This window comes from Phyllobates terribilis, unplaced genomic scaffold (assembly GCF_046119375.1).
Source record: "Phyllobates terribilis strain yellow unplaced genomic scaffold, ASM4611937v1 Scaffold_4__5_contigs__length_816908805, whole genome shotgun sequence".
Taxonomy (NCBI): domain Eukaryota; kingdom Metazoa; phylum Chordata; class Amphibia; order Anura; family Dendrobatidae; genus Phyllobates; species Phyllobates terribilis.
Window position 1 is genome coordinate 156,291,474 of NW_027362764.1, and position 15,190 is coordinate 156,306,663.

The 15,190-nt window shown below is 44.7% G+C and overlaps 1 protein-coding gene across 1 annotated transcript; it reads right to left on the bottom strand.

The window, feature by feature from the left end:
• Nucleotides 1–8,534: 8,534 nt before the first annotated feature.
• LOC141264624 (SCAN domain-containing protein 3-like) lies at nt 8,535–11,566 on the bottom strand. The gene is made up of 2 exons (XM_073676901.1): nt 9,802–11,566; nt 8,535–8,620 (listed from the first exon to the last, which is right to left on the bottom strand). The coding sequence occupies exons 1-2, from the start codon at nt 11,564–11,566 to the stop codon at nt 8,535–8,537; spliced, it is 1,851 nt and encodes a 616-aa protein (XP_073533002.1).
• Between the last annotated feature and the right edge of the window lie 3,624 nt (nt 11,567–15,190).

The following is a 15,190-nucleotide window of genomic DNA, read 5'->3' on the forward strand; positions in this document are numbered from 1 at the left end:
CAATCGTGACAAATGCATTCACCGGGAAATGTCATTTTAACATTTTACAACCTTATCTGGACATGTGGTATGTGAAACAACATCAGACACATCTTGTTTCATTCATGAAGGAGGGATTGTGGTAGTCACAAACACTATTTTTACAGCCTTACTATTCTTAAAGGGCCAGCAGCTGGCCATGCTTTCTTGTTCCCATTATTAAAGAGTGGTTCTCCTATACTGTTATTACGTATGCAGTGAGTGCAAGGGCTGCCAAAAATTTGGATGCACCCCAATACCCCTTTGAAGAGACATAGAGGAGGGCCTCAGTAAAAAAAATGTTCCCATTATAAAGGAGTTGGTCTCCTATAGTGGTAATGTCCATGTTGTGACTGCAAGGGCTGCCAAAATTTGGGAAAAACCCCACTAACAATTTAAAGACACATATAGCTGGGCAACAGTAACGAGTATGACATGTTCCCATTAGAAAGGAGAGGGTCAGCTATCCAGTTATAGGGTATTCAGCGAGTTCAACAGCTGCAAAAATTTAGGAAAAACCAAACTAATTTAAAGACACATAGAGCTGGGCCACGGTAACAACATGTTCCCATTAGATAGGGGAGGGTCTGCTATCCAGTTATAGGGTATTCAGTGGGCCCACCTGCTGCCAAAATTTAGGAAAAACCCTACTAACAATTTAAAGATACATGGAGCTAGACTACAGTAATGAATACGACATGTTCCTATTATAAAGGAGTGGGTCTCCCATACTGTTTGCCTATGGAGTGAATGCAACGGCTGCCAAAAATGTGGAGAAGCTCCAGTGTCCCTTGCAAGAGAGGTAGAGATCGGACAGCCTCCTGAAAACAATGTTCCCATTATTAGGAAGTGGGTCTCCCATACTGTTTGCCTATGCAGTGAATGCAACGGCTGCCAAAAATTTGGAGGCACTCCAATGCCCCTTGCAAGAGACGTAGAGATTGGAGCGCCTTCTGAAAACAATGTTCCCATTATTAAGAAGTGGGTCTCCCATAACGTTTTCCTATGCAGTGAAGCAACGGCTGCCAAAAATTTGGAGGAATTCCAATGTCCCTTGCAAGAGACGAAGATATGGTGATATGGTAGATATGGTGGTGATATGGAGGAGGAGAAGGAGGAGGACGAGAGCAAATAGACAAAATCAGGAAGCGTATACCCATGTCTGGGTGTGAGTTAGACCTCCCAAAACCACTGTATTTGAGTTTATGTTACGCTGCTATCATTCGGTGGTGTTCAGAAGTCTGGCCCAATCCAGCCCTTGTTCATTTTTATAAGAGTCAGCCTGTCAGCATTTTCAGTAGACAGGCGGATGTGCCTATCAGTTATAATTCCACCGGCGGCACTGAAAACACACTCTGACAAAACTCTATTGGCAGGGCAGGCCAGGACCTCCAAGGCGTAGAGAGACAGTTCATGCTACGTGTCCAGCTTGGATACCCAATACTTATAAGCCACAGAGGAATCACGGAAAATGTTGGTACGGTCGGCAAGGTACTCCCTCACCATCTTCTGAAACTTGTACCCCGCGTTTCAGGGCCTGTGCGATGGAAGCATCTGAGAAAACTGTCCCAGAACTTTGACAGTGTTCCCTTGCCTCTCCTGGTTTGTATTTTTGTCTCTCTCGCCTGTACTGTACTCCTTCGTTGTCCAACGAACTGTGACCTCTGCCGCCAGCGATTTCAGATGGCAATTTTTTCAGTAATTCCGCAACAAGTGCCTTCTCGTACTGCTCCATTTTATTAAGCCTGTTCTGCGCGGGAATAAGAGACAGAAAGTTCTTGTAGTGTGGGTCTAGAAGTGTGACCAACCAGTAATGACTGTCACCCAAAATTTGGACAACGCAAGGGTCACGGGAAAGGCAGCGTAACATAAACTCAGCCATGTGTGCCAGACTGCAAAGAGGCAAGACTTCCGTGTCCTCACCAAGAGGAAGACTGACCATATTCTCCTCCTCTTCCATCTCCTCTTCCTCCTGCTCCCTGTCCTCAGGCCATCCACGCTGAACAGACAGTATTACAGTTGTGCAGGTAGTACCGTCTATAGCACAGGAAACTAGCTTCTGTTCTTCCTCCTCCTCTTCCTCATTGTCACCCAATCCAGATTGGGATGAGATGAGGCTGGGCTGTGTGGCATCACCCTGTATGGTTCCTTGCTCCATCTCATCATGCTCCACCTGCAATGCATCCTCTTTAATTGTGAGCAGAGAGCGTTTCAGAAAACAGAGAAGCGGAATGGTGATGCTAATTATGGCTTCATCGCCACTCACCATCTTGGTGGAGTCCTCAAAATTTTGGAGGATGGTACATATGTATGACATCCATGTCCACTCCTGAGATCTTACGCACACAGGCGGCGTACTTTGACAAGCAGATCTGGGTAGGTTTTGAGAAACCGCTGAACCACGAGGTTAAGCACATGGGCTAGGCATGGTACGTGTGTGAGATCGCCTCAGAGCCACCACCAGGTTTCGGCTATTGTCACACATGACCATGCCTGGCTGTAGGGTCAGCGGTGTCAGCCACAGATCTGCCTGCTCTTTCAGAGCTGTCCACAACTCTTCAGCGTTGTGCGTTTTGTCACCTAAGCATTTTAGCTTCAGCACAGCCTGTTGCCGCTTGGCTAAGGCAGTTCTTCCAGCTTGCGACTGATGTGGTAATTTTGGAGATGGAGGCTGAAGAGGAGGAGGATGAGGAGGTGCTGTAGAATGTGGGGGCAACCCTGATTGACTCAGGGCCCACAATCCTTGGCATCGGGAGGACGTGTTCCATCCCAAGGTCCGACTGGGTCCCGGCTTCCACTATATTAACCCTGTGTGCCATCAGCGAGATGTACCATCCCTGCCCACAAGCACTTATCCACGTGTCCGTGGTTAGGTGGACTTTCCCAGTAACTGCGTTGTTGCGGGCACAACTAAAATTGTGGGACATATGCTCGTGTAATGCGGGGATGGCACACTGGGAAAAATAGTGGCGGCTGGGGACCGAGTACCGAGGGACCGCCACCGCCATCAGGTTACGGGAAGCTTCCATCTCCACAAGCCTAAAAGGCAACATTTCGAGTGCAAGCACTCGCGAACTGTGTGAATTTAGTAGCGTGGCCTGTGGGGCGTTGGCTGCGTATTTGCGCTTGCGTTCCAAGGACTGGGGTAGGGACAACTGAACGCTGCGTTGGGATAAGAACGTGGACGTGCTTGCTGATGGTGCTAGTTGAGAGTGTGCAACTACACATGCAGGGCAGGAGGCATCGTCACATGCGCCATGGACAGGGGATTGGCGTGTACGCACAACAGCGGAAGAAGCAGTGGTGTCACCCGCAGACACTGTTTCAGGATCCTGGGGTTCGGCCCACTTAGTCAGGTGCTTTGCTTCCATGTGCCTGATCATGCTGGTGGTGGTCAGGCTGCTAGTTTTGCTACCCCTGCTGATGCTGGCCTGGCAGGTGGTGCAAATGGCCTTTTTAGGGTTGGCTGCAGTGTCTTTAAAAAAAAACAAGACTTGGGAAGACCTAACAGTTGTACTGGCAACTTCCATCGGTTCGGCGTTACAAGGAACTCTTTTCCGATTTGTGTCTGCAGCCACCACACTGCCTTTTCCTGCCTGTTGTGGTGCTACGCCTCCCTCCCCCTGTGTGCTGCTGTCTTCGCTCTGTATGTCTCCCTGCCAGGTTGGGTCAGTTACTATATCATCCACCACCTCGTCTTCCGCACCCTGGTCCTCCTCCTGACTTTCTGGCAATTGTGTCTCATCATTATCATCATCCACCCCTTGCGACAGTAATTGCATTTTCCCACCGTTGCCTTTGTGTGACCGTGGCTGCTCCAATATTTGGGCATCACTACACGCGTTCTCCTCTTGACTTACTTGAAGCTGGCCAGGCGAGAGGCCCAAATCTATAAATGGAAAAGTGAACTGCTCTTCAGAGTGTCCAAGTGTGGGATCAGTTGTCTCCGGGCACTCTGCATGGTGGGAGGAAGGAGGATCAGGGTGAGGAATATGTGGTCCAGACTCACAGCTACTGAGACTTGACCGTGTGGAAGACAGGGTGGTGATGGTGGCAAAGTGACGAGAAGCATTATCTGCTATCCACCCAACAAACTTTTGACTCTGCTCTGGGTTCAATAGTGGTGTACTGCCGTCCCCTAGTAATTGGGACAGGAAGGTCGAGCGGCAAGATGTGGGTGTTTGTTGTGGCACAATTTCAGCTTGCCCTCGGCCTCTGCCTCTGAATGCACCATCACGTCCACTTCCCCGTCCCTTACCAAGCACCTTGCCCATTTTAAATGGAGGACGATATTTTCCACTTTCACGAGAAATGGCTGATTTTGGAACGAAGTTATATGTGATACGTCTGACAGAGAACCACGGTTTTAAATAGCAGGCCTGTAATTTATTAATATTCTACACAGAGACCTAGTGTGAATAGCTTGACCAACACATTGCAACGAAATGGAAGGCAGAAATAGCTGATTTTGGAACACTGTTATAGGTGATATGTCAGACAGAGAACCACGGTTTTAAATAGCAGGCCTGTAATTTACTAATATTATTCTACACAGAGACCTGGTGTGAACAGCTTGACCGACACACTGCAACAAAATGAAAATGGAAGAAATGGCTGATTTTGGAACACTGTTATAGGTGATATGTCTGACAGAGAACCACGGTTTTAAATAGCAGGCCTGTAATTTATTAATATTATTCTACACAGAGACCTAGTGTGAATAGCTTGACCAACACACTGCAACGAAATGGAAAAGGAGGCCAATATTTTCCACGTTCAGTTCAAATTTCTGGATTTTTATCGCTGTAATATGGAACAGATCAGGCTGTATTCTGCAATGCTAACAAGCAAATGGAGCAGAAAAATGGTGTACTCTGGATTGCTTTTTAAGCAAATAACCAGGATTAAGATAAAAAAAAAATTTACCCTGGCCCCTGATATCTGGGGCTATGTCTACAAATATCTGTAATTATTACAGCAGCAGCAGACAGGACGTTCAATGGACCCTCTTGCGCTATATGCACTGCAGTCTGCCACATACTCTGCCTGCCTGCCTAACACTGATTATATGCAGCTGGATTAGTCTTCAGAAGGACTGTTAGTTCAGATGGATATATATATATGTATATATGTTGTGGAATACTTATACTAACTATAAACAAGCAAATCTCTCCCTGACTCAGCAGTACCTCTCCCTACTCCCCCTGATTCCGGGGTAGAATGTGACGAGCGTGGTGGCGCCAGGTCTTATATAGACCTGATGACGCTGTGCGGCCAGTCAATCACTGTAATGCCACAACCAACATGGCTATACCATTACAGTGCGTGGCATGCAATCCCTACATGTTCATTGGCTTTCTAAAGAGCGCCAAACATGCAGTAAGGGGACCCGAGTTCCCGCCAAAGCACCCCGGAAATATTGGCCGAGCTTGTCGAGCACCGTGATGCTCGGGCGAGTACCGAGCAGTGGCGAGCTCGTTCGCTCATCACTATTCAAGTTCGCTCATCTCTAGTAAGGATGGATGTGTTGATATTTTGGTTATATTTTTATTGCATTTCTTTGTCCCATCAGCTGTTTGTCGTTTACACCCCCCATTTATAACATGTCCTCTGTACCTCCAGACAAAATCTGCTGAGGCCATTTTTATGTACCCTCTATTCAACTTTTACATTTTTGCAGTTCAGTACAAATGTCAGGGCCTATGCGTCAGCTCCATATAATAACAGAAGACTTACATAGTAACACAATGGGGCCCATGACCCGGCACTCCTCTCGCAGGGTGAAGTGAGCGAGCTGACATAGGTGACTGAGTTCTGATAATAATTATTGACCAGACGACAGCTGATCGGTGGGGGAGGCAGGGGTCGGACCTCCACTGATCTAATATTGATGTCCTATCCTACAGTTCAGTTCTGAACAGTCCCTTTAAATTCAGCCATAGGCTATGTTCACACATGTTTTTTTCTGCTGCAAATCTGCTGCTAACTTTTCTCTGGCAGGAAAACAGCTGCATTAAAAATGCAGGTTTTGTTGCGTTTATTGTTGCGTTTTATGCTGCGTTTTTTTGACCACCCATTACTTCCTATGGGTGAAAAACGCTGAAAATACCCAGCAAAAACACTGAAAGAAGTGACATGCTCTATTTTCCAAATACGCAAGCAAGGCAGAAAATACGCACCAAGCAAAAAGTAACGTGTGAACAGAGAATTCTGGTTTCTCATAGACTTTGCTGCAAGACACAGCTGAAAAGTTGCATAAAAATCTGCTGCTAAATATGCTGCAAAACTCAACCAATGTGAACATAGCCATAATATGGATACTCAAATGTGACTTTTATCCCTTGCCTTCACATCTAATTTTCATATTTACATTTACCTTTTTCCCTCGCCTTATTCCAAGAGCCATAATTTTTTATATTTAATTTTGTAAGACGAGTTGTAGTTTTGAATGACAACATTCAGAGGGATGAAATGATGAAAAAAATGCAATCCTGTCATTGATGTTTGAGTTTTGTTTTTACGGTATTCATTGCATGGTTAAAAATAGTTAGTATGATTACGGCGATATCAAACTTGCCTAGATTTTTCCATTTTGCAAGACCCATAACGTTTGTATTTTTCTGTCCATTTGATTTGTGAGGGCTTTATTTTGCGTGCTGAAATAATAGTTTGAGTGATATCATCTTGGGATACATGCAATGTTTGTCTTGCGTTTTAATTTTTTTTTTTTTTAGAGAAATAAGGTAACTAAAAAGCCGCAATTCTAGACATTTTTTTGTTCTTCTCTTTGTATGGCGTTTAAAGTATGGATTAATTCATTTTCTATTTTGATTGATCAGACTTTTTTACAGATGCAGATTCCAGATGTATATTTTTTTTAATACATTTCTTTTTAATCAGGAAAAAGAGGGGTGATTCGAATTTTCATGTTTTTATATATACAGTATATATACACTGCTCAAAAAAATAAAGGGAACACAAACAACAGAATATAACTCCAAGTAAATCAAACTTCTGTGACATCAAACTGTCCACTTAGGAAGCAACACTGATTGACAATCAATTTCACATGCTGTTGTGCAAATGGAATAGACAATAGATGGAAATTATTGGCAATTATCAAGACACCCTCAATAAAGGAGTGGTTCTGCAGCTGCGGACCACAGACCACATCTCAGTACCAATGCTTTCTGGCTGATGTTTTGGTCACTTTTGAATGTTGGTTGTGTTTTCACACTCGTGGTAGCATGAGACGGACTCTACAACCCACAGAAGTTGCTCAGGTAGTGCAGCTCATCCAGGATGGCACATCAATGTGAGCTGTGGCAAGAAGGTTTGCTGTGTCTGTCAGCGTAGTGTCCAGAGGCTGGAGGCACTACCAGGAGACAGGCCAGTACACCAGGAGACGTGGAGGGGGCCGTAGGAGGGCAACAAGCCAGCAGCAGGACCGCTACCTCCACCTTTGTGCAAGGAGGAACAGGAGGAGCACTGCCAGAGCCCTGCAAAATGACCTCCAGCAGGCCACAAATGTGCATGTGTCTGCACAAACGGTTAGAAACCGACTCCATGAGGGTGGTATGAGGGCCCGACGTCCACAGATGGGGGTTGTGCTCACAGCCCAACACTGTTCAGGACGTGGCATTTCTTTGGAGGGCCGCACAGCCCTCCATGAGCTCGCCAGACGTAGCCTGACTGCTATTAGGTACCGAGATGAGATCCTCAGACCCCTTGTGAGACCATATGCTGGTGCGGTTGGCCCTGGGTTCCTCCTAATGCAGGACAATGCAAGACCTCATGTGGCTGGAGTGTGTCAGCAGTTACTGCAAGATGAAGGAATTGAAACTATGGACTGGCCTGCCCGTTCCCCAGACCTGAATCCGATTGAGCACATCTGGGGCATCATGTCTCAGCCGCACCATTTAAATTCCACTGTCAGAGATTGACAGCGACATCTAAATGGTTAACAGCAGCGATCGGAGCTCGGCTGCTAAACACAGATGCCGCCTATGTAACGTAGCCGGCATCTACTGTGTGTGGAGGGAGCTAAGCTCCGGAGTCCCCTCCACACACCGTCACCCAAGAGCTCACCTAAATGAACGACATTTTTCCCCAAGAGGTTAAAGGTATTTTTAGGTCTGCCTAAAATGTGTTTTTATGGTACATTTCAAAGAATTGGTGCAGCATGAGAGAAGTCTTGCAAACAGGAGAGGGAAGTTCAGATTAGGAAGGAGAATAGTCGTAAGTTCCCCCATAAATATTACATAGCTGTTGGCTGAACGAGCATTCAGCCGATAGCCATCTCTCCCAAGTCCCGCAAACACAGGAATGGTAAGACAACCATTGTTGGCTCTGTGAGAGTCTTATTTCCCAGGAAATAACAGGATCGGCTGTTGGTAATCCGAAGTGCAGCACCCTTCTCTACCCCGACATCATCTGTCAGGGGAGAGTCCACACAGTGGAGAACCTTGGAAAGGTGGTACCCAGAAATAATTGGGAAGATCTAGGGAGGTTCAGGATTATGTAGAGCTTGGCTTGGCTGATACATTCATGGTAGATTGTAGATGGGAGAGGGAGAGTCCGGTTAATGGTGAAATCCAGAAATCTAGACAAGAATAAATCAGAGCCGCAAAAAGATTTTTGTTGTTTCCACAGTAAGAAAAAGTGTCTGATTCTGGAGATGTTTTTGAGGTACAGTTGACATGAATGACTGGTAGCAGAGATCTTGAAACCCATGGAAAGTTGATACAGAAAGTTATTATTTTGCAGGATGGTAAAAGTTTTCTTTTTACACAATTCATAATATTTTTGACTTATTTATAACCTCTTTGACATAAATCTCCAGAGAACTTTGCACTGACATTTGCTAACTTTTGCACTGTGACAATTTGTTTGGGCTCCACTTATGTTTTTTAGTTGTGTTTTTCCTTGAAGGTAAATAAATCTTGTCTAAATCAAGTAAATGTAAAATGTTTGTTATGTATGCAATGGAACGCATTACATTTAGACTAGGCATAGATAGAAAAATGTCATTGAATATCAATGTATTGGTGAGGTGTAGGCTGGGGTAACAAGTCGCGAGGCTAGATGCTACCACCGAGATCAGTGAGTGATCTCCTACATTTAGAAAGGGGTTGTAAAAGATACAATGCAGTCAATATACCGCAGTGACACTGGCCATTATTTTGTCTTTTTAGGAATGTTTTTGACAAAAATAGTAGTGTGTTACAATTATGATGGTACATAGCATAAAAAACAGTTCAGAAATAGCCTCCACACACTAGGGGATGGGGGCCTTTCTAATTATAGAAGGAGACTGCTAAGAATAGTTGTGTTTCTTAGTTTGCCAAATACAATGCTGGTCCAAACTGGAAAGGTAAGGACTAGAAAGTGGTTCTATAACTATAGGTTACACAGTTCAAAATGCCAAGCATGTTTTGTATAATACTGGTAGTCCCATAGACCAGTGGTCGGCAAACTTTTTTGCACCAGGGACCGGCTTTAAGCAAGACCAGTTTTCAATGGCCCGGTGGGGGAGGGGGCGGGGCTTTGGTCATATGTGGGTGGGGTTATGGAGGGGTGGAGCTTAGTGCATACTTATATAATTATGACATTTATAATGAGAATGTGATTCAACTTACCATAGGTTCAGAATGAGTGGGAGCACCAGGCTTGTTTCCCTGGATCAGTGGGAGCACTGGGCTTGTTTTCCTGCAACAAGACGGTCCCATCTAGGGGTGATGGGAGACAGTGAAACCCGAAGTGTGTTCCTTATGTCCAGTCTACTCCGTAATCTCGTTTTTGCTGTTGTCATGGCAGAAAACCCAGTTTCACAAAGATAGGATGTTGGAAAAGGAAGCAGAGTTTTCAGTGCTTTGGTGGCGATCCCAGGATATTCAGCCTTGACTTTAATCCAGAATGTTGGGAGATTAGAAGTCTCAAACATACTTTTAAGGCTACCATCATTTGCAATCTCAAGCAGTTGGTCTTCTTCAAGCACGGACAAGGTCGATTCACCTGGCTTGTTCACAAATGGGTTGCGAATCCATTCCTTCCTAGTTCGTGGGTCTTTTGTGGTCGGAAAATAGCGCTCAAACTCTTCTGAAAGCTGAGATAGGTGATCATGCACCAGCTGGGAGAATGAAGGCTCAGGCTCAGTCTCTTCCAAAATTCCTGCTAATGTTTGAAACATGTCAAATATCCCTGTTCTCACTCGCCGTCCCCACACTTCCAGTTTGGCTTTAAATGCAGCAACTTTATCTGCCAACTTGAAGGCAGTTGTCATTCTCCCCTGAAGTGACAGATTAAGTTCGTTCAAAAAGTTGAATATGTCACATAAGTAAGCAAGTTTTGTGACCCATTCCTTACTACTGAAATGTGCTGCAAGTGGCGATTCTTTTTCTAAAAGAAATCTATAAAGCGGGTCTCGTAACTCAAAAACTCTGGCCAGTGCTCTACCTTTAGAAAGCCATCTGACTTCTGTGTGTAGGAGAAGACGTTTGTGCTCCGCGTCCATCTCCTCACAGAGCTGCTCGAACAGACGTGAGTTAAGGGCATGTGCTTTTATGTGATTAATAACTTTAATCACATCTTGCAAAACGCTGTTAAGTTCAGGTGACATTTTTCGGCTTGCCAGCATTTCTCTATGGATGACACAGTGCGTAGACTCGCATTCAGACGCAAGCTCTTTGACCCGGGTAGTTAAACCAGAAAGCCGTCCCGTCATGGCAGCTGCTCCGTCTGTGCATATACCGACACAAAATGACCAGTTTAGGTTTCCTGATATGTAATCATCCAAAGACTTGAATAGTTCTGCACCTGTGGTGTTGGCTGGCAACAATAATGCACATAACATATCCTCATGCACATCCTCCTGAAAAATATATCGCACATAAACCAGCATCATTGCCTTGTTGTCAACGTCAGTAGACTCGTCAACCTGGATTGCGTACCATGGTGACGCATTAATCCTCTCCAACAATTGTACCTCGATGTCTTCTGCTATTTCATTAATTCGTCTACTGACAGTGCTCGCTGAAAGAGGAACCTGTGCCACTTTTTTAACCGCAGCCTCTCCTAAAAGTTCCTGGCAAATGTTCTTAGCGGCAGGCAGGATCAACTCTTCACCAATAGTGAAGGGCTTCTTAGCCTTGGCAATGCGGTTAGCCACTAAGAATGATGCTCTCAGAGCAGACACATTTGTTGATGTGGTGGCCTTCAATAATTGCTTCTGTCCTTCGTGTTCGCGTTTTTTTCTTTCAAAAAACTCCAAAGGCTTGTCTTTTGATGCAGGGTGCTTGGTCTGTAAGTGGCGAACCAGTTTTGAAGGCTTCATGGCCTCGTTGGATAGCCGGTCGCCACATATCAGACAGAGTGGGCTTGGGGCATGTGAATCGCCAGTTGCGATGAACCCATAATTTAAGTAGGACTCATTGTATTTTCTTTTAAATGCAGCTTTCTTTTTTTTAGCAGTCATGGAGTCTTCATCTGTCTCATTGGGTCTTTCTTCCTTTTCAAAGAAGCTCTTCAGTGATGTTTGTTTTTTACTCATTTTACAAGGGTTAGAGGTGAAGGCGTAGTGGGCCCCTAACACAGAAAGATGGCTACTGCTACTGGAGACGGGCACTGATGATGATGACCACCACTACTGCTGCTACTGGAGACGGGCACTGATGATGATGACCACTACTGCTGCTACTGGACACAGCCACTGCTGCTATGAATTTTCACTGTTATTTGCTTTTTTCACTTTAACCAGAAAATCTGCTGCTGGGCCGCACGACACCAGAACACAGCTACAGGAGTCATAAGGGTGGGACACCTGACATCATATCTAGCTGCCCATTAGCATCCAGAGCCCCTCCCCCTCCAACTCGCAGCTAGCAGGAGGGGAAGGAGCGCTGGACACACATGACCTGCTTGTCCCTGCTCCTGCCTGAGCACATTCTGCTAGTAGGGCCGCATGGCTAATTATCTATTCACTGCCAGTCCCTCCTCCTCTTTTCTTATAGGCTACTGATCACATGCTGGCTTTCTCCCTGCTGATCCTCTACAACTGTCAGCGGCGCCGCGGACCGGCTGAAAAACCCCAACGGCCCGGTCCTGGACCGCGGACCGGCGGTTGGGGACCTCTGCCATAGACAATGAATGGAGCCGTGACAAGTGCTGCAGCATTGCAGTGCCCTATTCTTGGGATGGATGATGGTCCTTGTTGTTGGACCACTAGCGATTAGTAAAATAACTTACGAGCTATATTTTACTGTTGAACCATTTTGGAGTTTCTAAAGGTCATTACATTTTAATAATTTTTTAAGATTAGGTTAATGGTAGCGGGCAATGGCTTTCAACATTATATTTGTGCTGCATGAATATAATTTTAAACTATATTATGTTTTGAATGCAATGATACGTAAAAGATACCATAGATGTATACCCTTTTATGTTTACATACTTGCCTTTTAAGTAAACTTCCATTGGCGAAAAAATATTTTCCACTTTTTTTCTATTGCTTAAAGGGTTTGTCCACTTCTGAATAACCTGAATAATAGCTTTGAAATCTAGGGAACGGTACCTGTTTGTAAGGTAGATACAGTGCCTACAAGTAGTATTCAACCCCCTGCAGATTTAGCTGGTTGACACATGCGGAATTAACTTGGCATTGTGATATTTGTACTGTAGATCAGCCTGGAAGTGGGAAATGCACTGCAGCAAATTTTGTTTTTGTTTTATTTTTTTTTTAAAAACGTTAAAAGTTATTTCAGAGTGTCATTTATTATTCAACCCCTCAAACCACAAGAATTCTGTTTGGTCCCCCTAAAGTATTAACAAGTAGTTCAGGCACCAAGAATAATGAGCTTCACATGTGTGGATTAAAGATCTCTTTTGCCAGCCTTTTCTGACTATTTAAGACCCTCTCCAAACTTGTGAACAGCACTCAGACATGGTCAATATGGGAAAGACAAAGGAGCATTCCAAGGCCATCAGAGACAAGATCGTGGAGGGTCACAAGGCTGGCAAGGGGTACAAAACCCTTTCCAAGGAGTTGGGCCTACCTGTCTCCACTGTTGGGAGCATCATCCGTAAGTGGAAGGCTTATGGAACTACTGTTAGCCTTCCACGGCCAGGACAGCCTTTGAAAGTGTCCTCCCGTGCCGAGGCCAGGCTTGTCCGAAGAGTCAAGGCTAACCCAAGGACAACAAGGAAGGAGCTCCGGGAAGATCTCATGGCAGTGGGGACATTGGTTTCAGTCAATACCATAAGTAACGTACTCCACCGCAATGGTCTCCGTTCCAGACGAGCCTGTATGGTACCTTTACTTTCAAAGCGTCATGTCAAGGCTCGTCTACAGTTTGCTCATGATCACTTGGAGGACTCTGAGACAGACTGGTTCAAGGTTCTATGGTTTGATGAGACCAAGATCGAGATCTTTGGTGCCAACCACACACGTGACGTTTGGAGACTGGATGGCACTGCATACGACCCCAAGAATACCATCCCTACAGTCAAGCATGGTGGTGGCAGCATCATGCTGTGGGGCTGTTTCTCAGCCAAGGGGCCTGGCCATCTGGTCTGCATCCATGGGAAGATGGATAGCACGGCCTACCTGGAGATTTTGGCCAAGAACCTCCGCTCCTCCATCAAGGATCTTAAGATGGGTCGTAATTTCATCTTCCAACAAGACAACGACCCAAAGCACACAGCCAAGAAAACCAAGGCCTGGTTCAAGAGGGAAAAAGTCAAGGTGTTGGAGTGGCCTAGTCAGTCTCCTGACCTTAACCCAATTGAAAACTTGTGTAAGGAGCTCAAGAATAAAGTCCACATGAGACACCCAAAGAACCTAGATAACTTGGAGAAGATCTGCATGGAGGAGTGGGCCAAGATAACTCCACAGACCTGTGCCGGCCTGATCAGGTCTTATAAAAGACGATTATTAGCTGTAATTGCAAACAAGGGTTATTCCACAAAATATTAAACATAGGGGTTGTATAATAATTGACCCACACTTTTATGTTTAAAATTTAATAAAATTCAACTGAGCAACATAACTTTTTGGTTTGTAAGATTTATGCTTCTGTTCATAAAACCTACTCTCGTTTGCAGTTTGAAGGCTCTAACTTATTTGCATCTTATCAAAGCAGCTAAATCTGCAGGGGGTTGAATACTACTTGTAGGCACTGTATGCAGTTCTATTATGTTATGATGAATAGTTGAGCTGCTAAGAAAGAGATGCAGTGGACGACCCCTTTAATTTTTAATTTTAATTGTTTTATTTTATTTTAAGTCCTACTGGCGAAATTGAATATACATTCTTTTTGATCCTTTAAATTTGATTAGTTACATTTTCCAAAATTTAAAATACATGTTAAGACATTTTTTTTTATGCAAGCCTTGTGGACTTGATACGTAGCAGAGGTGCATAGTAACATCCCTAAGATATCAGTGAAATAAGTATTAAGAAAAACAAAGGATGTGACACAGCCAGACCTATAGATTGATTGGAGACTGTGCTCATGGTGCCTATAACCCCCAGTTTCTGCCCTAAACCATCAAAGGTGTTGTCACTAGCCTCTATAGACTTTATTGTACACCTTAATCTCTTTACTGCCACAGACTCCAAAATTATTATAAATAAATCCCTTAAAAACGAAGTATAATAGGTTGGCGCAAACTTTTTCGTAACTTTTGGCATGAACTGAATTTTTCCAATAACTTAGGCTATCAGTGATATAACCACCAAAGACCACTAGCAAAGCTCTTTACCTGGCGACCACTAAGGGTCTTGATTAGTGATGAGCGAGTATGCCTCATTAACCCTCTGGCTGACAGTATATCTCTGCATGTGTCACAGCTGTCAAACAGCCGTGACATTAGCAGGCGCGGCGACAATGAATGAACTGCCGAGCACGCCAAAATACTCGGCGAGCACCCGAGCGTCCTCGCCAAAAGGGTTAATGAAGCATACTCGCTCATCACTAGTCTTGATCTCTGTATGCAATATTTATTTTATACTATTTGTCTGCAAATTCTGATTTGGCTTTTATCCTAAGTCATATTGCACGGCTCGTTAAAGAGTTGATTGTGACTTGTAAGATTGCCGCTTCCAATAGGTGGCACTATAGAGTTCAAGTCCTCTTTTTCTCTGAAGAGGCAATTTCCAGTTCTGCGAGATTCCTGG